General features: G+C 56.7%; 1 protein-coding gene across 2 annotated transcripts; it reads left to right on the top strand.

The window, feature by feature from the left end:
- The first annotated feature begins 5137 nt into the window (after positions 1–5137).
- SLC27A4 (solute carrier family 27 member 4) lies at positions 5138–20789 on the top strand. Of its 2 annotated transcripts, none has more exons than XM_075560709.1 (13): positions 5138–5246; positions 6693–6859; positions 8339–8733; positions 11393–11551; positions 14868–14937; positions 15034–15125; positions 15598–15707; positions 15956–16165; positions 16244–16370; positions 16959–17096; positions 17295–17459; positions 17538–17684; positions 20013–20789. In XM_075560709.1, the coding sequence occupies exons 2-13, from the start codon at positions 6699–6701 to the stop codon at positions 20168–20170; spliced, it is 1932 nt and encodes a 643-aa protein (XP_075416824.1). In that variant the 5' UTR covers positions 5138–5246; positions 6693–6698; the 3' UTR covers positions 20171–20789. The 2 variants fall into 2 exon arrangements, with proteins under 2 accessions (XP_075416824.1, XP_075416822.1); XM_075560707.1 differs by lacking the exon at positions 5138–5246 and adding an exon at positions 5351–5482.
- Positions 20790–21006: the final 217 nt, after the last annotated feature.

Here is a 21006-nt window from a genome sequence, read left to right as displayed (position 1 = left end):
TCATTTTTCTTCAGAGGACTTCAAAAAGTTCATGGACAAAATCCAATGAAAATGAAACTTTCCCATGAGCTCTTGGGAAGCCTGCAGATGCAATCAGCAAAATCACCAGGTGCAGGCCTCCATCGGGACTCAGAGGTCAACAAGGCTACAAGCTGCGGTCATGAGTACGAGTCCCCGGAAGTGACATTCCGGTGCCTAAGAAACCCACGTGCAGCCACCCAGAGATGCGAATCAAACAGTGACATGACTGAACTCTGGAACGATACCATATGTTTTAACTCCCAATTAATAGATGTAAAAACAACAAGCATGATGTAACCACCACCTTGTCATTCGCTCGCCCTTTGGGCACCTGTTAAATTGTTTCTGGTTTTAACACTTCCGGCTTAATTTTTCATTGAGGTTTTTCTCCGTTTCATTTAGTCATTGTTATCGTTTCCTGGTTTTGTTGTGCATGATTTTCTGTATATGAAATCCAGGGTCGGTGACTACTCTGTCGAGACAGTGACTGGATGAACCACGACCTAGGGGCAGGCGGGGGAGCTGGGTGGGGGGGTATGGGAGCTAACAACAGTGAGCACGAGAAAGAAGGCGATGTCCTGAAGCTGATTGTGGTAATGATGGCCCAACTCTTCTGAAGATGCTTGAATTATTAAGTTGTATGGCATGCGAATTAAATGCCAATAAAACGATTTTAAAAAACCTACGAGAGGCTGCTGGAGCTGCCTGTGTGCTCGCTTGGTGCGGACCTGGCAGCTCTCTCTCTTGTGAAGCAGCAGCTGAGGGGACTGGGCGCTCACCATGGCCAATGAGACACCCAAGGAAGGAGTCAAGGCTGAAGGTCGTGGGGCCACTTAGTAAACTAAGTAAAGCCTATTGGGAACAACAGGGCTATCGATGAGGCGGCCAATCAATGAAACAGACACACCTGCACCGTTGGACATGGAGGATGAAGAGACCATGGATGTGTTCCAGCAGCAGACAGGAGGCTGCTCCTTTCCTCCAGCACTCTCTTCCTACCAACCCAGAGTTTCTCAATTAGCAAATCACGGTTTGGTCTCACCCCCTCTTGCCAAAGACAGTACAGTCTCCTCTATTCCTCCATTTCCCCTTCCCCACTCCTTTACTGCACATCAAGTAACTGGTGCGTGTGCACAAGCACACTGCATTTGCCCCTTTGTTTATTTTTATTATTTTTACTAAATGGCCAATGGTATGTTTTGATTGACATCCAGTGGAGACGGGATGGGGAAGATACTGGTTCTGTGAACACACCCCTTCTCCATCAGCGGTCTGCTCACTCCGCTCCGCTCTCTATACTCCAGTAAGTTATTTTGCTCTCACTGTTTAACAAAACCAAAAAAAAAATGACATAAAAAAGCCTTGCATACCTTGTTCGATTGGAGAATTTTAATGTTTTTCATTTATCATTGTAAAACAAAGGACAATTTTATAACTTTTGTACAGAGCTGTTACATGTAGGGCAATCTGTCTTTAAGTAGGGGTAAATTACTCTCCAAGAAATGAAACTTGGATAGTTTTTCCTTCAAGTCAAGCATCTTGTTTAAATAAGCCCTTGTTTTAAAATAAAAACAAAAAACGCAAAAAACAACCAAATGAGAAACCGCTTTACAATGACAAAGACAGCCCAATTCAAAAAAAACAAAAACCAGCAAATGCTGGAGAGTGCGGAGGGATTGGCACTTCCCTCTGCTGTGGTGGAGCTGTCAATAAGAACCAACTCTGTGGGAAGCAATATGGGGCCAGCTCCTGTGCCTGGGAGAGCAGTCCTATGTGATCCAGAATACCTGCGGGGCGTGTCCTATGGCAGTGAGAGCCATAACACGTGCAGACGGGCTCCCGGTGTGTGCCAGCACCGGCCACAACAGCGAGAAGCCGGCCATAGCCCCAAAGTCCACTCGGAGAAGAGCGGCTAAAGAAACCTTGGGACACACACCGGAACACTGTGCAGACTGAAACCACAAAGTACTCACAACAGGAGGGATCTGGAGACCATGAGGCTGAGGGAAGTCAATCCCAGAAGGACAGGTATCTAGCCAGAGCACTCAAGGACAACACCTCGACAAAGATGAACACACTGAAGACAACCCACTGAAAGTTCCCCAGAGGGAGGTGGAGGCAAGGTGGGGAAGGGGAACTAATGAACTAGAAGGTTGAATGTAGACCTGGAGTCAAAGAAAGGAAGGCCATGTGAATGAAAGAGACCTTGGGTGGGTAGTAGGAGAAGGGGGACAAGCTATGGGGTGGGGGAAGTGGTGAGATTTAAGTAATTTAACAGTCGGTTCTCTGCCCTAATGACAATTTTAAGTATAAAAAGATATACCAAAAATACACATATACCAAAAGGTAGTTTATTATTTAAATACTTAATAAGAACAATAAAAGAGGTGCACAAATTACATTGTTATAAGAAATAATTTCAAAATACTAATAAATGTTAAATCATACCTGACCAAAGAAAACCCCCAAACAATAAAACTGTTATTTATGATATTTTCATATTGGCTGGTCCTCACTTGTAATATTCTTCACTTTTATCTGGGGAGCATCATCATCATCGTCGGCTGCGTGATTTCTCCTTCACCGTCTTTTCACTACAGGGGTAGGAGCCCATTCCTTTAGAGGGAGACCAGTTAGACAGTAGTTGTTGTGTTTCATCCGTTAGAGAAAGGCAACTTATCTTCTCGGAGCATGTTATGTTCATCTTTGGAAAAAACCCTTTCCACTTCTGCTTAACTTACAACAATTGCTCTGACGACATTTTTAGCTCTTTGAACACTTTCACTCACTCATACTCTCCCATGGGAATTTGGGGCATCATACAAAGCTGAAATAAATGCAGCTGCAGCAGCAGCAGCGTGACACCCTCTCTGGCTGTTTGGTACTTTCCCCATATATGTTATGTTTGTTTACTCAAATAACAAATACAAAGGAATAAAAATCTTGCATTTCCTCAAAAGTAAAGATTTATGGGATGAATAAATATTACAAGCATAGTTCTAATTTTTTTATTTAATAAATCATTTTATTGGGATTCATACAACCCTTATCACAATCCATACATATATCAATTGAGTAAAGCACCCTTATACATTCGTTGCCCTCATCATTCTCAAAATTCACTTTCCACTTGGGTTCCTGGAATCAGCTCGTTTTCCTTTTTTTCCCTTCTCCTTCCTCCCCGAGTTCTAATTTTTTATACCTATGGACAGAATAAACCTAACAGAAGAAACTTTACTATGGACACTTAGAACACGCTGTTGCATAGATGAGCATTAAAAGCGTAAGGAATGTAAATTCATGATTTCCACACTGGGTAGCTGCCCACCTTGGAGAGAACCCTGATTATAAAAGCCATGTTAACCGCTGGTTTGCCAAACTCAACCAAAAATGATCAGTTATGCCTATCAGGTTGAATTCTCCCACTGGGTGGGTGAGGGTGTGTGTGTGGATGAATGGTTTGAACTGTTGGCGTCAGAGTTAATACTCTGCAATGCAAGTCACCCACCCAATCAATAATAATAATACAAGGATGCACAGAGGACCACTTTGAATCTTCACCACAAATCTCCACTCCAAACCTGTAAGCCTCTTCATGTCTGTTTATATGTACGTGTCTCCATATTTCCATGTCAGAGGAACTTGAAACGCAGAGTTGAGAAGTTGCACCCAAGTGTGCGGAATGTCAAGGTCCATGGTCATAAGCACTGTACCCTACGGCCTCCTGCAATGCAGGTGACATCCACGGAGCAGAAGGCGGTGCCTTAATTTACCCTGTCCTCTGTGCTAAAACATAGACCCAGATTCACAAGAATCCAAGATTCCATCTTTGATCCTCATGATCAGACCTTGAAGTTACCTCCCGTCCCTTGTAAAGACTTACGGGGACAGCCAGCCAAAAGACTGAACAGCTCTGAAGACAGTCCCAAGATGATGCAAATGCTCAGGTGCTCAGAGAGGCTGGAGGCCTCAGAAGAGAAGGTCGGAGATCTACTTCCTGAAAACCAGCCACGGGAAACCCGCCACGGAAAACCCTACGGACTGACCCACATGAAGTTGCCATGAGTTTGATTTCCATTATTAACATTTTTTCTGGCAAAGAAAACTTATTACATGTTCACCATCAAACATAGGATCCTGGCCTTTCCTTCTTGCCTTTGTGTAAGGCCAAGAGAGTGTTCAATTATTAATTTACAGATAAATGTGCAATGTCCAACGTTTGCTTTCCTTTGTGCCTATCAGAGAATCAAGTTATCAGGGGTCGGAGCCCGCAGGGCTGGGCTCAGTGCCTGGGGCTAAGGTAAATGACAGGGTGCACAAGGCCTGCATGGTGGGAACAGCTCACTGATTTGCTGCAGGGCATCAGTACTTTATGACCAGCGCCCTTTGTACCACCTCAAAGCTCTGCCAAGTGTGTGAGGCTGCTGACAAGATAATGGGCATGGTTCAGGATTCTTGCACGGCAGCCGCGGCGCCAAGGTGCAGTCCGGGAAGCGGAGCGCGCTCGGGTAGCTGAATCCCAATATTCCAGAAGTCATCAGACTCAGGTCAGGAGGCTATGCGGGTCTTTCTTTCAACCCTTCCCTTCGCGCCCCCCTTTTCTGAATCCTTTAAAATGTCCGATTGACGTTAAGGAGGAGCCGTCAAAATAGGACTCTGGTGGTCCTCGAACCTACTGCCCTGGAATGGAATGGCCACTCACTGGCTCACGCCAGAAGTCCACTGCGCTGTCCATTGCACCGTCACGCCGGCCGCCAGCAAGAGCCCCTGCGCGTGCACTTCGCCACCTGTTCTGGGCGAGGCTCTGGGCCTTTGTGAAACTCTGCCCTGAACCCGTGCGCTGGCTTCGGATTTTCGACTGACCGAGCCGATGAGGGAGCCTGCTTGCCCCCTCGCCGCGGCGCGGTCACTCCCGGGGAGATCCGGGCCGAACCCGCCCCTTTCCTCCGGCGGCCTCCAGGGTTTTCCGCTTCCTGACCCGGCTCGGCGGCGCGGACTACAACTCCCGGCGTGCCGCACGGCGGCACCGGCCTACCAGGCTCGGCGGTGCGGACTACAACTCCCGGCGTGCCGCGCGGCGGCACCGCCCAGGGCCGACCCCCCGCGCGCAGTGCTGGTGGAGACCAGGCGCCGTCGGGCGGTGCTGCGCTGCGCGGCCGGCTCTGCGGCGAGCGAGCCGGCCGCGGGGAAGGCACGAGAGGCTGCGTCGCCTGCCCTCGAAGCCGGTTTGGGTTGCGGGAGGCGCGCGGGGGAGGAGCGTGGCGGCCCGGCGGGCGGGGCGGGGCCGGGCGGCGGGTGGGGCTGGCCCGCGGCCGGGCCATGCAGGGCTCAGAGGCGGCGGAGCGCCGGTGAAACCCTGCTCTGCGCGCCCAGGGGCGGCCGATGCCCCCCGCGCTCCCCACTCCGCTGCTGCAGCCGGGCCGCATCTGCACCGGGCACCGCACGGCGGGGCCGACGCTGGGTGAGCACAGGCCAGGCCGGCGAGCCCTTCTAGGGGGAACGTGTCCGACCGAGTTGGGGAGGAAGTGGCATGGTCAGCCTCGGGTGAGGGGCGCGCCTTGCCCCCTCTGTGTCCAGCCGGCCACTTTTGTTACCCTGACTTTAGGGGCGAGGGCGTATGCAAACCCCGGGGCGAGGGCCTCAGAGACCCGGGCACAGGGCACCTTCTCCCCTCCCTTCTCCATCCCATCCTCCGGCTTTCCGAGATGGGCTCCTGCCTCTGCTGCGGCGGGCTCTGGGAGGCTGAAGGTCCGCGGACCTTGGAGACCCAGGCCCTCGGTTGGTTCTCCCGGATAACGACTTTTCCCCGAGGAGTAGAAGGGTGGATCTGTAGGGGGCCCCTGTGTTCTGGATCATGTCCTCCTGACCTGGAGACTCCTGCCGCTTCTCAGCCTTGACCTTCATCCCTCCCCAGGAATAGGAGAACCTGAGGGAAGAAAACTCAGTCCCCTCTGCCGCTGCCTTGATCAAGTCCACAAAGCCCAGGCAGCCCTGCTGCACGGCCGCCAGCACTTCCCATGCTGTAGACCCAGACTCAACGATGTGGCCAGGAAGGCTGGATGGAGGAGGGTGGCCCCCCGAGGCCCCCAGCCCCTCTCACCACCTTTCCCCCTGGGCGGTCACCTCTCAGGCACCTCCAGCTTCTAACCGGTTTGCTCCGCTGCCCTCTATTGGCCGCCAGAGGCAAGGCATTCCCTTGTGCCTATGGGCAGGGGCCCCTGCCCCTTTGGATGCTGTGGCTAGCCTGGCCATCTGCAGAACCTCCCTGGGTCTCTCCCGGTGGGGAATCGAGAGACATTTTCCACCTTACCTTGGGTAAGGGACTGCAGTCTTCAGGAAAATACACTGCCTATGCCTTGCGCTAACTGGAGTAAGCCTCCCCTATGCCCATGACACAGGGGGCGTACCAGTGGGAAAGGGTCCCAAGGCCTCTCAGGCCCAAGGTCACTCAGAGAATGGCCAGCAGAGATAGCACTAGGGAACTAGAACACAGCCGGCCTCCTTCCTCTCCGACTTGAAACTTCTCACCCGAGTGAGTGCCTTGTCTCTAGGCCACCGTGCCCTCGGCCCGTCCATTCAGATGGCTAGGTGTCACAGGGGCCCGCTGCTTGGGCCAGGATATGGGGGACCTAAGCCAGAGTGTCTGTGCACTGACCACCCTGTACCCACAGGTCACAATGCTGCTGGGGGCATCTCTGGTGGGGACCCTCCTGTTCTCCAAGTTGGTGCTGAAACTACCCTGGACCCAAGTGGGGTTCTCTCTGCTGCTCCTTTACCTGGGGTCTGGTGGCTGGCGCTTCATCCGGATCTTTTTCAAGACCATCAGGCGTGATATCTTGTGAGTATCTGGTCCAGCCCTTCCTGGGGTCTTCTAAGCCATGGCGGGCGCCTAATCCCCCAAGTCTCCCCAGACTAGATCCCACCTCTATGGTCACAGAGCACGTAGGTCCAGAGCAGTAACTTCTGCTCCATGTACTCTCTGGTAGTTCCTGGAAGCACTAGCTCCAGGGTCAAAGTCAGCTGGGGAATGGCTCAAGCTTGAGTTCCCCAGTTTGGGGCTTGGGACATACATCAAACACCCCCAGGTGTGCTGCAGGGACATCTGTAGGAGGTGCCAAGGACATCGTGGAGCCTCATAAAAGGGTGAAGAAATCCCCTGTGGGCAGGTTGGCATGAGTCAGAGAGGGTACATGACCCCTGACAGGGCATCGAGGGCAGAGCCCTGAGTCAGACATCTGGGGAGACCTGGGCTCCCAAAAGAAAGCCAGCTGTGGTCCCCAGGGGTGGAGGGTTGAGGGTGTCCTGTGCCAGATGCAACTTCTCCCACCTCTGGGCTAGTTCCTGGGGACCAAAGAGGAGCCACAAAGGCCCACTCCTGGGCTAAGCTCAGTCTGGACAGGGAGCTAAGTCGTGCAGGCAAAGACCCTGATACTCACAATCACCCCTCTGTGCCAGTCCCTGGCACTCTCCCACACCCATTTGTTGGCCTGAATTGATTATCAAAGGAAGTATCGAATGACCACAACAGGAAAGAGGGCACTGCCAGGGAGTGCGGTGGGGGTCAGGGCAAGGAGGGTGGCTGAAGCCAGGGGCCTGGGGAGGGGAGTGGGGTGTGTCAGAGCATGCCCTTAGGAGAGAAGTGTTGGTACTTGAGCTGTGCCCTGAGGGTCTGGGGCAGGATATTCCCACCAGAGGGAACCCTGTAGAGCTCAGGAACTGGGGGTGCTTCAAGGGCGGGGGCTCGAAGGTGGGGGAGAGACGAGGTGGGCAGGGAAGAGATGCTTCCAAGTGATTCCACAAACACTGTGTGTGTGGGGGGGGGTGTCATCCACTCTGCCCAGTACCTAGTGGGGTGTAGTGGAAAAGGTGGTGAGTGGTCAGGGCCCCGCCCTGCTGGGCTCTTGGAAGCAAAAAGACAACAGATTCTCAGATCCAACCTTTGTTTACCAAGGCCACAAGTGGTAGGTGGAGGTACCAAATGAGAGTCGATTTGAACTTGGGACCCTGGTACTTCTGACAAAGCTGTAAGGTCAGATTGAAGCTTAGAGGGTAGGCACTGAACTCTGGAGCCATAGGGGCCTGGCGTTCACACACTTGACCACATCTCACCATCTGAGCCTCAGTGTCCTCGTCTGTATAGGGGAGAGGGAGTAAGCACCCCAGTCTGTCAGGGTTAATGTGCAGCAGTTAAGATTGTGCGCGTGGATGGTTTTGCCTAGTCCCTGGCACCCAGTGGGTGCTCTGTGATCTGGCTGATGAGCCCCCAGGGTGCCAGGACTCCTCCCCAGGCTGACACAGCACCCTTGCTCCCCCACAGTGGTGGCATGGTACTCCTGAAGGTGAAGGGCAAGGTGCGGCGGTACCTGCGGGAGAATCAGACGGTGCCCAGTTTGTTCGCTGCTACAGTACGGCGCCACCCCGACAAGACGGCCCTGATCTTTGAGGGCACAGACACCCACTGGACCTTCCGTCAGCTGGACGACTACTCAAACCGTGTGGCCAACTTCCTGCAGGCCCAGGGGCTGGCCTCGGGCGATGTGGCCGCCCTGTTCATGGAGAACTGCAACACGTATGTGGGCCTGTGGCTGGGCATGGCCAAGCTGGGCGTGGAGGCAGCACTCATCAACACTAACCTCCGGAGGGATGCCCTGGGCCACTGCCTGACCACTTCCCGGGCCCGGGCCCTCATCTTTGGCAGCGAGATGGCCCCAGGTGAGCTCCAGGGACAGGAGCCGGTACACGGTGTGTGAGGGGTGGCCAGGCAGGAGTCCACGGCCCCTGTAGGGGCAGGCTTACAGCTCAGTATGTAAGCACACCAGCCTAGCTCCTGCCCCTTGTAAGCCAGTGGTCCTGAACTCTCCAGGCCTCTGTGTCCTCAGCCATTGCCCCTGCCCCACGCCATTTTCGAGAACCCACTCTCCCTGCAGCTGTAGCGCAGAGAGGATGGGAGGCCTTTTTGTGACTAGCCAGGCCTCGCTTGCCTCATCCATAAAATGCGGCTGTGAACCCCTCCCTGTACCCCCATCGAGCCCGAGCTTTTCTGAGCACCATCTTCATCTTCAGAGTCCTGGAGAGGCAGAGTGGGGCCGCTTGGTTTTACTGGATGTGGGAGAGGGGACAGGTTCAGGGAGGTCTGAGGTCAGTCTCTCAAGAAAGGGGTCAGATTAGCACTGGTTTATGCTCCAGCACGAGCCCATTCTCTGAGTCGCACTGGGGGAAAGTAGCATTCCTGGTCCCATCTATTTATGTGATTATGAGTGGGTTTACTGATTGAATACAGCCATAACACGTTCCCATCACTTTGGAGAATCATAAAGGTAGCTGGTTTACATAACATGTGGTAGTCATATCAAGGGGCAGTGACAGTTACCGTCACATCAATCCTAGAGCACCCCCCCCCACCCCGTCACACACTGGATAAATCGTCTTTAATGTGAGTTATACAATCACACTCCGTCCTAGTGCTCCCTCCCCCACCACCTTCATTGCTTACTGCCCAATCCCCTCTGCCTCCCTCTCGCTCACCCCTCCCCTCTGCCTCCCCGCAGCCCCTTGAGTCAGGTGTTCTCACTGCATCACTCCTGTGCTTCAAGCTGGGAAACCTACAGAAAACAATCAAAACCAAAATCGTCCTAAGGTGATAAGGCTACAATCATAATCGTAAAAAGGCAGGAAAAGACCCCCATCAACACTCAGGGAGGAGATTTCTGTCATAGAACAAGTAAGAGCTACTTTCCCGCAGTACAGATTCGGTTTGTGTCTGTAGGGAGATAAATCTATAGATATATACAGTTTGATTGGCATTTAATCCACATATCACACAATTCAATCGTTCAGTCATATCAAGAATTGTACAAGCGTTACCACAGTCAATTTCAGAACATCCCCCCCTTTATGCTTTCAGTGAAAGTTTACACAGCAGATTCGATTCCCAGTTTCCCTACTTGCTCATTGGCGACATTCAAGCGTTGCAGGAATCACCTCCCCCTCCCCTTCTCAGTTGCGGTTTAAAGCAATTTGCTTACTTTTTTGTTTCATGTAGACGTGCCCTTCCAGGTACTGTCTCTAATTGTGAGCGGACCTGTTATCTAGCACCTAGGGTGTGGGGTGGGAGCAGGGGCGGCAGAAACCAGCCTCTGACAATTGTGTGTGTGTGGGGGGGGGGTGTCCGTAGGCACAAATGTATGGCAATAATACACAAAGATGATAGTAAAGTCATGGAGAATGGGATAGGAGAGAAGATAAAATGAAGGAGTCAGGCACATTTCATGGTAGCATGCTCACCTCAGCCCCTCTTGGTGGTTCACGTGGAGGTAGGAGAAGGGTGAAGATTATATTTTTTACCAAGGCTTGTATACACCAGGGGCGGTGTACGAGCCCCCTGATTACAGGTAGCCACGTGTCACAGGAAGGGGCAGTACAGCAATGGGAGCAGGGTGTACACAATAGGAAGAGGAGGGATTAGGGACACACCTGAGAATTTGGGCGGATCCTAGATTCCAGATGGCAGCCTTCATCCTAGAGTGGGCTTGACCTTTACTCTGGGCTCTCCAGGTGAGGGCGTGCCTCAAAGTGGGACAGACAATTGTCTGATTGCCCTGGATGGCTGGTGCCTCCAGGAGAAAACTTGTAAGGAGCTGAGCACCTGATGGGCTAGCAACCTGGGTGAATCTTTGTGTGTCCCACAGAGGGAGACGGTTTGGGTTCCGGTTTAAAGCACATTGGAGCAGTAGTGGCGGAGGAGGTCTCTAATCTCAATCAGTCCGGTGCCTCTGGATTCTGTACAAGGTGCGGGTCCACGTTTCTGGACTCGGGCTTGTGCGTGGCCCACGGTTGTGGGGTGCTGGGTAGGAACAGTGATTAAAATGCCCAAAGGGGAGAATGAGAAGATGTTCATGTTGAGAAGCTCGTGAGGAGGAATCAAGTGGCCTCTGCCCTGCACAGGTGGGTTTCTGTGCAGTGCCCAGGGGGTCTGTAGGGAGGTAGCCTTCCCCTCCGTCCAGACCCGATTGTGTAGATTGGCACAGGGGAAAAACTCGCATCTTGGTGTGAGGCAGAGCCAGCCAGAACCCAGGCCCAGCCCATCTCAGCTGTGAGCAAGCCCCTTGCATTCTCTGAGCCACCGTCTCACCTGTCACATGCACTGTGCCTGCCACCCCCACCCCCCTCATTCTATCAGTAGGAGAACGCGTCAGGAGTCAGGGGCCCGGGTGCAGTTAGCCAGCCACGAATGAGAGAGGCTGCTCCAGTCAGCAGGCCCCGGGGCTTCCCCCACCCCAGTCGTTCTCCCCAATAGCACGGCCATGCTGCAGACACAGACATGCCACGGCCTTCCTAGCCTGCCTGCTGACTGCTTGCTCTCCCCCCACAGCCATCCGTGAGATCCACGCCAACCTGGACTCCTCGATGAGCCTCTTCTGCTCTGGCTCCTGGGAGCCCAGTGAAGTCCCCACCAACGCCAAGCACCTGGACCCCCTGCTAGAGGCCGCCCCCACGTACCTGCCCAGTGCCCCTGACAAGGGCTTCACAGGTGGGCCCCCACCCTCACCGAGGGGTTCGAAGACAGGTCAAAGGCAGAGTGCTTAACTTAAGGGGGGTGCGGGGCCTGGTCTGCAAACGCTGAGGTATGGCCGGCAATGAGGACACTCGTCGAAAGGAGCCCGCTGGGGGTTCCATGGGTTTGGCAGGGGTTGACCGCTCCCGCCCACCAGCTGCCCCCGGGAGAAAGGAGGCTGTCAGGCCTTCACAGCAGCCCTGTGGAGATCGAGTTTCCCAGTCCAGACTGGCTCGGTGGCAGTGGGTGAGATTTGGAATCTAGAGTGACCACGAGGGTGAGATAGGCTGAGGTAGTGTGAATGGTCCCAACCTGGTACTGAGCTCACAAATTCCAATCTGGGGGTCGTTGAAAAAGCCCCCGTGGGTGCTTAAGGTGCATGGAATCTGCTTGAGTGTGAATTTGGCCAGAGGTTGGGGCGAAGGGCAGTCCATCAAGCTCCTGTTCGTCACCAGGCACACTTGCGTCTCCAGCTGTGCTCGCCTGTCTGCACGGATGGCCCTTTGCCCCACTTCCTCGGGAAACCTCTCCGCAGCCCCCACATTGCAGCTGGGCTGGCCCTCCAACCAGAGCCGGTTCCCATCTCTGCCTCTGCTGAGTCCTTTGTGTCTCCCAGGCACCGGGCTTGCCCCTCCAGTGCCTCGCTCCCCACAGCCACCAACCTGGGAGAGTAAGAAAGCCTTTTTAACAGTGTGGCTTTCAGGCCCTAACTAGCTCCCATGTGTGAAGCCATGAAGCTAGGGTGTAGCCGCAGAAAGTGGGCTGTAATTGGCCATTGTCAGGATTCAAGAAAACCCCTCAAGCCCCCTGCTCTTGAGTCAATTCTTACTCCTCCTGCACCCACTAGGACAGAGGGGGACTGCCGCTGTGGACTTCCCGGGCTGAATCTCTGTGGGCGGAGAAGGCCTGCCTCTCTCTCCAAGGGCAGCTGGTTTCAGACAGCCGACCTGTGGTTAGCAGCCCCACGTGTCACCAGGACACACTCCCAGGACTCCAGGGTGGCCATTGTAGTGACTGTCTCTTATTTACTCTCTTCAGGGTAGTTGGCAGGTCCTTCCGAAGCTTCTCCTATCTCCGTGGTGGTGGTGGTGGTGGGAGGGGGGCAGGGGGGGTTGAAAATATGTAACAGAACCTGAGCCAGCTCAGCAGTCTCCACCATAGATCTCGCAACCTTGCTTATGCTTTTCAAGCTGTGCCACCTCACTCCTGAACCTGCCACCTGTAACCTAAGCTCAGCACACCTTAAGGTGCCCCCCGGCCTTGGCTCATGGAGACTCCGTGTAACAGAGCCCAGGGATGAGCTCTGGGCGCAGCAAAAGCACTTGCTACTAAGGCAAAGGTGGGCGGTTTGAGCCCACCTGCCGCTTCACGGAGAACGCCATGGCGGCGGTCTGCTTCTGCACGATTACAGCCTGGGGAAGCCCGTGGGCTGGCTCGATACTCCGGTCAGGTCATTGTAACTCCGAGCTGACTTGACAGCAAGGGAGCAGGGGGTCCGAACTGCCCGGCTGTGGGTTAGCAGCCAAGTGGTCAGCCCTCATGCCATCAGGGCTCCGCTCCGTACGCTCCTCCAGCTGCCGCCCAGTCCCTCCTCACTCGGCAAACCTGCAGGACGAGGCAGAACTGCCCCTGTGGGGTTCCCAGACTGCTCTTCACAGGAGTCGCCTAGAAAGCCTCACCTCTCTCCGTTAGAGCAGCCAGAGGTTTCGAACTGCTGACCCGGCAGTTAGCAGCCCAGTGCACAGCCACTCTGCCACCAGGCTCCTTCTCCTTGCTCATGGAGGGACTCCAATCATTTCCGGTTTCTGTATGTTTAGAAGGTGGCCTGGCAGCACCATGGTGAGGCGGCTCACCGGAAAGCTGAGCCCACCAGCTGTTCTGCGGGAGGAAGACTCGCAGCTCTGCCCTACCCTACAGGGTCACCCTGAGTCGAGCGGGCTTGGTGGCCAGGGCTTTCTAGGCTTGTTCTTTCACAGAAGGGGCATTCGAGGCAGCGCCTGTCCTTGGGGGACGGATGTCACACGGGTGATGCTTGGTGACACCTGGTGGCACGCACCAGGACCAGGCTCTGCTTTCCTTTGTGGCCAAATGATCTGTGGTGGTTCTGGAAGCCACCTGAGGGGGCAGGCACCCACGCAGCCCAGCCTGCAGCTGCCATTCACAGGCACTCGGAGAGACCGACGTGGGTGATATGGAGCTCCGGTCACCTCGGTCGTGCCGAGCCCTGGGCACAAACTCTTAGACAGACTCCTAGGGCTGCTGAGCAAAGCACAACAGCTGGCGGCTCCAAACAATGGCCCATGTGCGTAGGGTTGGCATGGCCATGTTCCCACCGACGTCTTCCAAACAACCAGCGCCTGGCAGGGCTGGCAGTCCTTGGCATTCCTCGGCTGTGCCAGCTCCACTCTGACTTCTGCCCCATCCTCATAGGGCTCCGCTCCATCCCCTCCACGTGTAGCCGTGTGCCCAGGGTTCCCCTCTTCCCAGGGCACCAGGAGCCCCGGTGGCAGCAGTTAGGTGCCTGGCTGCTCACCAACAGGCCAGCTGCTCAAACCAGTGGTAGAAAGAAGTGGCAGGTTTCTTCCATAAAGACAAGAGCTCAGGAGACCACACCAGGCAGCCAACACTGTCCTGCGAGGCCCCTGGTGGATGGCATTAGAGAAAGGACACTAACCATCGGATCAGTGCCCCCCCCCGCCCCCCCAACAATGTGACTCCATCGCAAGTTTCCTTCCAACTGCAAAGAAAAGGCCAATTTCCAAATGAGGTCACCTCCCAGGTCGCCCCCCGGTGGGCCAGTTTGGAGTGACCCTAGGACAAACCCCCAGGGGCACCCTGTGAGGGCGGAAGGTTGGAGATGATGCCTGGTCCCAGGTGCACAAGCTGCCCAGACTCCCTGTCTCGGGAACACTCCACTGGCAATGGGCACCCATCTGAGCCCTCAGCTTGTCGGGAAACTCGCCTTCTTGCCCTGCCCTCCCTCCAATCAGGTTGCCTGCCGTCACTGTTCTCGGCAGGGACTCCTGACCAGTCCTGTGTGTCACGACTGCCAGCATGTCCCTCTGCATGTCCCACTCCGCTGTGACCTTGAGGACAGGGACTGCCCATCTGAGTCACCAATGCCTCCCCAGGGCCCGGCACAGAGCCCAGGGCCCAGAACACAGGGGCTGCAGGAGGCGGGACAGAGTGTGGGGTCCTGGGCCATCTGAGGGCTTCCTGGAAGAGGTGTGCTGGCGCAGGTGTGGCGGGAGGCCCCCAGCCGGCCTCACTGCTGCCTGTCTCTCCCTGTCAGATAAGCTCTTCTACATCTACACGTCGGGCACCACTGGGCTACCCAAAGCCGCCATCGTGGTGCACAGCAGGTAAGGGCCCAGTGTCTGGGGAGGGCCGGCAGACCTGTGAGCCTCTCCCCTGCTCGTCCCGGGCACCGCTGAGCCTGTGCACCGCTTCCCGCCCAGGTACTACCGCATGGCTTCCCTGGTCTACTATGGATTCCGCATGCGACCAGATGACATTCTCTACGACTGCCTCCCCCTCTACCACTCAGCAGGTAATCCTGGCCCCACCCACTCAGCACGCTGCAGTGGAGACACACGAGCACAGAGTTCTGGGTTCAAATCCAGCTATGGACACTGCCTCCACCCGTCCTGCCCACTACATGAGGGCATGCAGGGAGCTTCCCCCAGAGAGTCCGGGCAGGTTGTCAGCTCCCAGGCTCCTCTTAGGAGGGGCGGCCTTCAAGGTGCTTGAGGGGACCTGCCTGACTCAGTGTGGAGGCGGCCAGGGGGCAAGGCCGAGCGGAGCGATGGGCCAGGAAAGCCCCTTGGAGGCCTCCTGCAACCAGAAACTAGGGCAACCCTCCTGGTGGGATGGCAGTGGTCCAGGCCTGGGAGCAGGGGCTTGTGGCGCTCTGCAGATCCTGCGGGACAACCTCCTTGGCTCGGGAGGCCATGGGAAGGACGCGGCCCTGGAGGGAAGGGGCTCCCACCTCCCTGACCCCATGCCCCTCCCCCCACCTCCAGGCAACATCGTGGGAGTGGGGCAGTGCCTGCTGCATGGCCTGACGGTGGTGATCCGGAAGAAGTTCTCTGCCTCCCGGTTCTGGGACGACTGTCTCAAGTACAACTGTACCGTAAGTGGGGAGTGGGGGGTGGAGGGGAAGAGCCTGGCCTCCCACTGAGTCCACTGTGGGGAGGCCTGGCTCACAGCCAAGGACATTCAGCCCCCTGGGGCTTTTCAGGGCTGGCCTTCCCTGGTTCCCAAGAGGCCGAGGGTCCTGGGGTGGGAGGAGGGACCTGCGGCAGGTGCTTGCAGGTTGGGAGGGGGTGAGTGAGAGCCACCTCGGGGTGGGGTGTCGACTCAGGCGGAGACCTCCCCCAGATCGTGCAGTATATCGGCGAGCTGTGCCGCTACCTCCTCAACCAGCCCCCGAGGGAGGCAGAGAGCCGGCACCGGGTGCGCATGGCGGTGGGCAACGGGCTCCGGCAGTCCATCTGGACCAGCTTCTCCGACCGCTTCCACATTCCTCAGGTGGCCGAGTTCTACGGGGCCACCGAGTGCAACTGCAGCCTGGGCAACTTCGACAGCCAGGTGCGGGGCAGGGGCGGGCGGGTGGGCTCCCCCCACCCCCCACCCCCTCGGGCAAGGCCCAAGTCTTGGCTTTCACAGGTGGGGGCCTGTGGCTTCAACAGCCGCATCCTGTCCTTCGTGTACCCCATCCGGCTGGTGCGTGTCAACGAGGACACCATGGAGCTGATCCGCGGGCCGGATGGCGTCTGCATTCCCTGCCAGCCAGGTCTGCGCGCGGGGTGGGGGTGGGGGGAGGGCGCTGGCCTACGCGCCAGGGCAGATAGGGAATCAATCCTGCCCCGACCAGTGGTCATCGCCTTCTCTCAGCATCACCCATGGTCATCCAGCAGTCCACTCATGTCATCGAGTTGGCTTAAGACCATAGGAGTCCTAGTGGCACAGTGCTTACACGCCTTGGGCTGCAAACTGTAAGGTCAGCAGTTTGAAACCAGCAACCGCTCCAAGGGAGAAAGGAGGCTTCCTGCTCCGGTGAAGAATTAAACCGTTTTGATACCTGTGGGGGCAGTTCTATGCTGTCCTCTATAAGGTCACTGTGAGTCAGCATTGAGCTTGGTTTCTAAGAGAACACGAACCTGGCTCGAACACTTCTCCAACGTGGGCAAAGTTCCACCTCTGTACCTGGGTCTCCTCCTTTGCAGAGGGGGGCCCACTCAGTGAGCAGACACTCCTGCACAACTCTGTGCAGCAGGCCTGCCTGCAGACAGCTCCTGGGCTCAGGGAGAAGCAGCGTGCACAGAAGCCAGATCAGGACCCAGGGCGCATCAGATCTAAGTCCACCCTCTCGGCCCCCCAGGTGAACCAGGCCAGCTAGTGGGCCGCATCATCCAGAAGGACCCCCTGCGCCGCTTTGACGGCTACCTGAACCAGGGTGCCAACAACAAGAAGATCGCCCGGGATGTCTTCAAGAAGGGGGACCAGGCCTACCTCACTGGTGGGTGGACCTCTCCCCAGCTCTCCAAAGCCCCTTCTTGGAGGGGGCAGGAGAGGTCTTCCCCACCTTCTGAGAGCACCTCTTCCCCAAGATTGCCCCAGGTCTAGCCGTCTGGTCAAACATCACTGAGGCCCAGTGGGCACCACCTGGCTGGGCCTGTGCCAGCCCCGAACCCTGCCTCACACCACCCCTCCCTAGGCGACGTGCTGGTGATGGATGAGCTGGGCTACCTGTACTTCCGAGACCGCACAGGGGACACATTCCGATGGAAAGGGGAGAACGTGTCCACCACTGAGGTGGAAGGCACGCTCAGCCGCCTGCTGGACATGGCCGACGTGGCCGTGTACGGTGTGGAGGTGCCAGGTGTGTGTGGGGAGCTGGGGCTGCAGGGTGAGAGGGCCCACCACACAGGCCCCTCACCGTCCACCTTCCTGCCCCCAGGAACTGAGGGCCGAGCTGGAATGGCTGCTGTGGCCAGCCCCACCGGCCCACAAGACCTGGAGCACTTTGCGGAGGCTCTGGAAAAGGAGCTGCCCTTGTACGCCCGCCCTATCTTCCTGCGTTTCCTGCACGAGCTGCACAAGACAGGTCAGTCCCCAGCCCTGCCGGGCTCTCAGATACCAGACCGAGGCTCCTCGTTTCCTGCTGGAGAGGCCGAGGTGGCCGGCAGAGAGTTGGTAACGGACTTCCCAGGGTGCAGATGAACAGTTGGAGCCTGTTTGTCAGCAGAGGGCCTGCTGTGGTGGCATCGTGGGTTAAGTGTTCAGCTTGTGAACTGCGAGGTTGATGGTTCAAACCTGCCTCCTGGGAGGAAAATGAGGCTGCCTGCTGCCTTAAAGATTCAGTCTTACGAGATCTCCGTGAGTCAGAGTAAGGATCCCTGGTGGCCCAGTGGTCAGGAGTCGGGCTGCTCCCCAAGGGTCAGCATGTGTAAAGCCCTGCGGGGGAAAGATGGGGCTTTTAGCGCCCATCAAGCATTCATGTCCTGGAGTGCCCACAGGGCGGTCCCTGTGGGTCAGAATGCACTCCGTGCGACAAGTGTATGAGTCACAGTGGACTCTGGCTGTCTGTCTGGGATGCGCCGACCACACCAGGCCTTGAGGACACCGGTAATGATTTGTGCCTAGGGCAGCGGGAGGAGTAGGGAGGTAGCCTTGGGCAGGGAGACCCAGAACTGCTTCATGGGACCCAGAGGAGCGGCTGTGAGAAACCCGAGTGGGACCACCGCGAGATTCCTAGGAGGCCTTGGCGTGTGAGCGGTCAAACAGAGGCTTGAATAAAAAGGAGGGATTGGGGCATTCCCAGTATGGGGAGCAGCCAGTGTGAAGTCCCCGAGGCAGAAGGCAGTTGGGAGCTGGAGGAATGAGAGGAGGGGTAAGGAGGGGCAGAGCGGCCAGCAGGCTAGAAATCTGGTCCTTCTGGGCTGAAGTGGGCATGCAGACGACTCCTGGGGTGGCCAGGGGAGAGGACCGGGGAGTAGTTCCATCATGCTCTCTGTTGGTCCACTCAGGAGGGCTTTGGTGGGCAGGAAGCACTGACCTTCCCTACACCCCTCAGTTCTGGCCCCACCACCCCCACCCCATGCTCAGCCTCCCTGGCTGCTCCTCCCCAGACCTTCCCCTGTGGTCTGTTGGTCCTTCTGCCAGCTTGCACTCAGGGAAGCCCAGAAGGAGGTGGGGGGCGACCCCGCGGAGACACTGGAAACTCAGTACCAGCACGCACGCATGCTCCTATTGCTTTTTTTAGGCGGTCTTATTGACATGTAATTCACATACACATCAAAAATGCAGCTCCACCACGGCAGGCTCCTTCAAGGTTGGATGGCAATTCTGACTCCTGACTCAAGGATTCCCGCAGGCCGAGGGGTTGAGACTGGCCTTGCTGTGTGTAGGCGGGCCACCCCAAGACAGACTTGGAGCTCAGAGCAACTCCTTGCTCGGAGTCTGGGTGCCACCGAATGGCCTCACATGGGCCCAGGCACAGTCACAGGCACGGCCACAGAGCAGTGAAAGCTGGGGCTGAGCACTCAAGGCGGCGGGCTTCCTTGTCTGGCCCCCGGCTCACCAGTGGGCACTTCCCACGGTGAAGGGAGGTGCTTTTGCACGGTGTTAGGGCTACCACATGGTGCCAGTGCCGGCACCTGGGCTGGGCTGGCCCAGTGGGTCCCAGCTGGAAGGAAGGGCTCATCGCTGCTGCATGTGACCTCTCCTCTTCATTCACAAGGCTGGCTCTTGGGGGGAGAGCGGGCGGAAGCTTCAAAGCCTTTTGGAGGCCTCCACTCAGGAGAACTCCCACCACATTCTCTGTGCCACATCCTGGTTTCGATCCAGAACAGCTGAGCACCGCCTTGTGGCCAGGGTGGGGTGGGGTGGACTAGGCCACAATCAGATGAGATCACGGCGTCTGAAGACCCAAGTCTGCTCTCCGCTCAGTGGGCAAGTGGCGTTCCTTCTCCAGGACTCGGTTTTCCCACCTGCAAAGTGGGCTGCTCTCCCTTCCTCCGCCTGGCTGCTCTGAGGAGCAGTGCACAACACAGTGCGTGGAATGTCCCTTTGATGCCACCACCTGGGGAAGAAAAGCTCAGTTCAGGCGAGCTGGCGTGTGAATTCACTCAGACCTGCTCTCCCCACCGACTGAGCTGCTCCGAGTACACCCTTCTTGAAAAGGGCGTGGTGCTCCAGGCAGCCGGCTGCTACTTACTAAGCTACACTCCTGTACTTTAAAAGGGGGCATAGTTTTGGTTTTAACCATTAAAGCCGGGGGTGGTTTTGGAGAAATGAGCAAACAACGAGTATTGGAAGAAAATGATCTGAAATTAATGGTGGTAATGATTGCCCAGTTTTAGTTTGAACAATTCAATGAGGTTGGGTCCCAGCCCTGCCTGCTCTGAGTTTCTCCCTCATCTCAACCCCCCAGGGACCTACAAGTTCCAGAAGGCAGATCTGCGGAAGGAAGGCTTTGATCCTGCCGTGGTGAAAGACCCTCTGTTCTATCTGGACAGCAGGAAGGGTCGCTACGTCCCTCTGGACCAAGAAGCCTACACCCGCATCCAAGCAGGCCAGGAGAAGCTGTGATGTGCCCGGCATCCCTCTGAGGGCTGGCGGATGTCCTGGGTGACGCCAGACCAAAGCACCCTGAGGTGCTGACCCCTCCCCCCAAAACTGCCAAGTGACTGACTCACTGCCGCCTCCCCCATGCCCACCAGAGGTTTTCCGTGAAAGCCTCAAGTCCACGTTCTGCCGTCTCCGAGGCTAGGAGGGCCTCCGGGCCCCAGATGACGTCTTGGGCTGGTACAGGGAGAGGACCAGGGGTCACCATGCTCTCCCCTGAGAGCAGCCATTTGTAAGTGGGACCAGGGCAGAAGCCCCAACTCAGGGAGCCAGCAGAGTGGGCAAGGGCAGCAGTGGTCCAGCCGATCAGGTGGCCAGAGAGGTCCAGCGGCCATTCCACCCTGGTCACTCCTCTAGGAGGAGGAGCTGTGTGGCCCCAGCTGTGGCAGACACCCAGAGGGAGCACCTCCCCACTCCTCCTCTCAGCCTCTTCCTCCTGGGCCACGGCCTGGCTGTCTCTGGGTCTGTGGCGTCACCCTCTCCCTCGCCGACCCAGCCTGGCTCAGAGGAGGAGGAGGAATGGGTTGGGAGGCTCAGGGCCAATAAACTCCACCTTGACTCCCCCTAGCCTGTGTGCACACCACCTGCGCTCCCTGCAGCCCCCAGGCCCTTCTGCCCGTTCACCTATGTTCTGCTCAGGCTCTGCCTGCTGACTCATCCACTCATTAAGGGTCTCAGAGCCCTCCCACAGGGCAGCTCCCACCAGCCTGGCAGGGGATCCACACCGTGGGCTTCAGAGACACCTCTGCTGCTTACAAGCGTGTGGCCTTGAGCAACTGCCCCACGTCTCCTCACCTGTG

This window comes from Tenrec ecaudatus, chromosome 10 (assembly GCF_050624435.1).
Source record: "Tenrec ecaudatus isolate mTenEca1 chromosome 10, mTenEca1.hap1, whole genome shotgun sequence".
Taxonomy (NCBI): domain Eukaryota; kingdom Metazoa; phylum Chordata; class Mammalia; order Afrosoricida; family Tenrecidae; genus Tenrec; species Tenrec ecaudatus.
This window is presented reverse-complemented; position numbering and strand designations above follow the sequence as displayed.

Bases quoted from the DNA above. Each gene is read 5' to 3' on its own strand.
- SLC27A4 (XM_075560709.1), top strand. From the start codon at position 6,699: ATGCTGCTGGGGGCATCTCTGGTGGGGACCCTCCTGTTCTCCAAGTTG. The intron at 15,708-15,955 runs GTAAGTGGGGAG...GACCTCCCCCAG, and splicing joins GTCTCAAGTACAACTGTACC to ATCGTGCAGTATATCGGCGA. The intron at 17,460-17,537 runs GTGTGTGTGGGG...TCCTGCCCCCAG, and splicing joins GTACGGTGTGGAGGTGCCAG to GAACTGAGGGCCGAGCTGGA.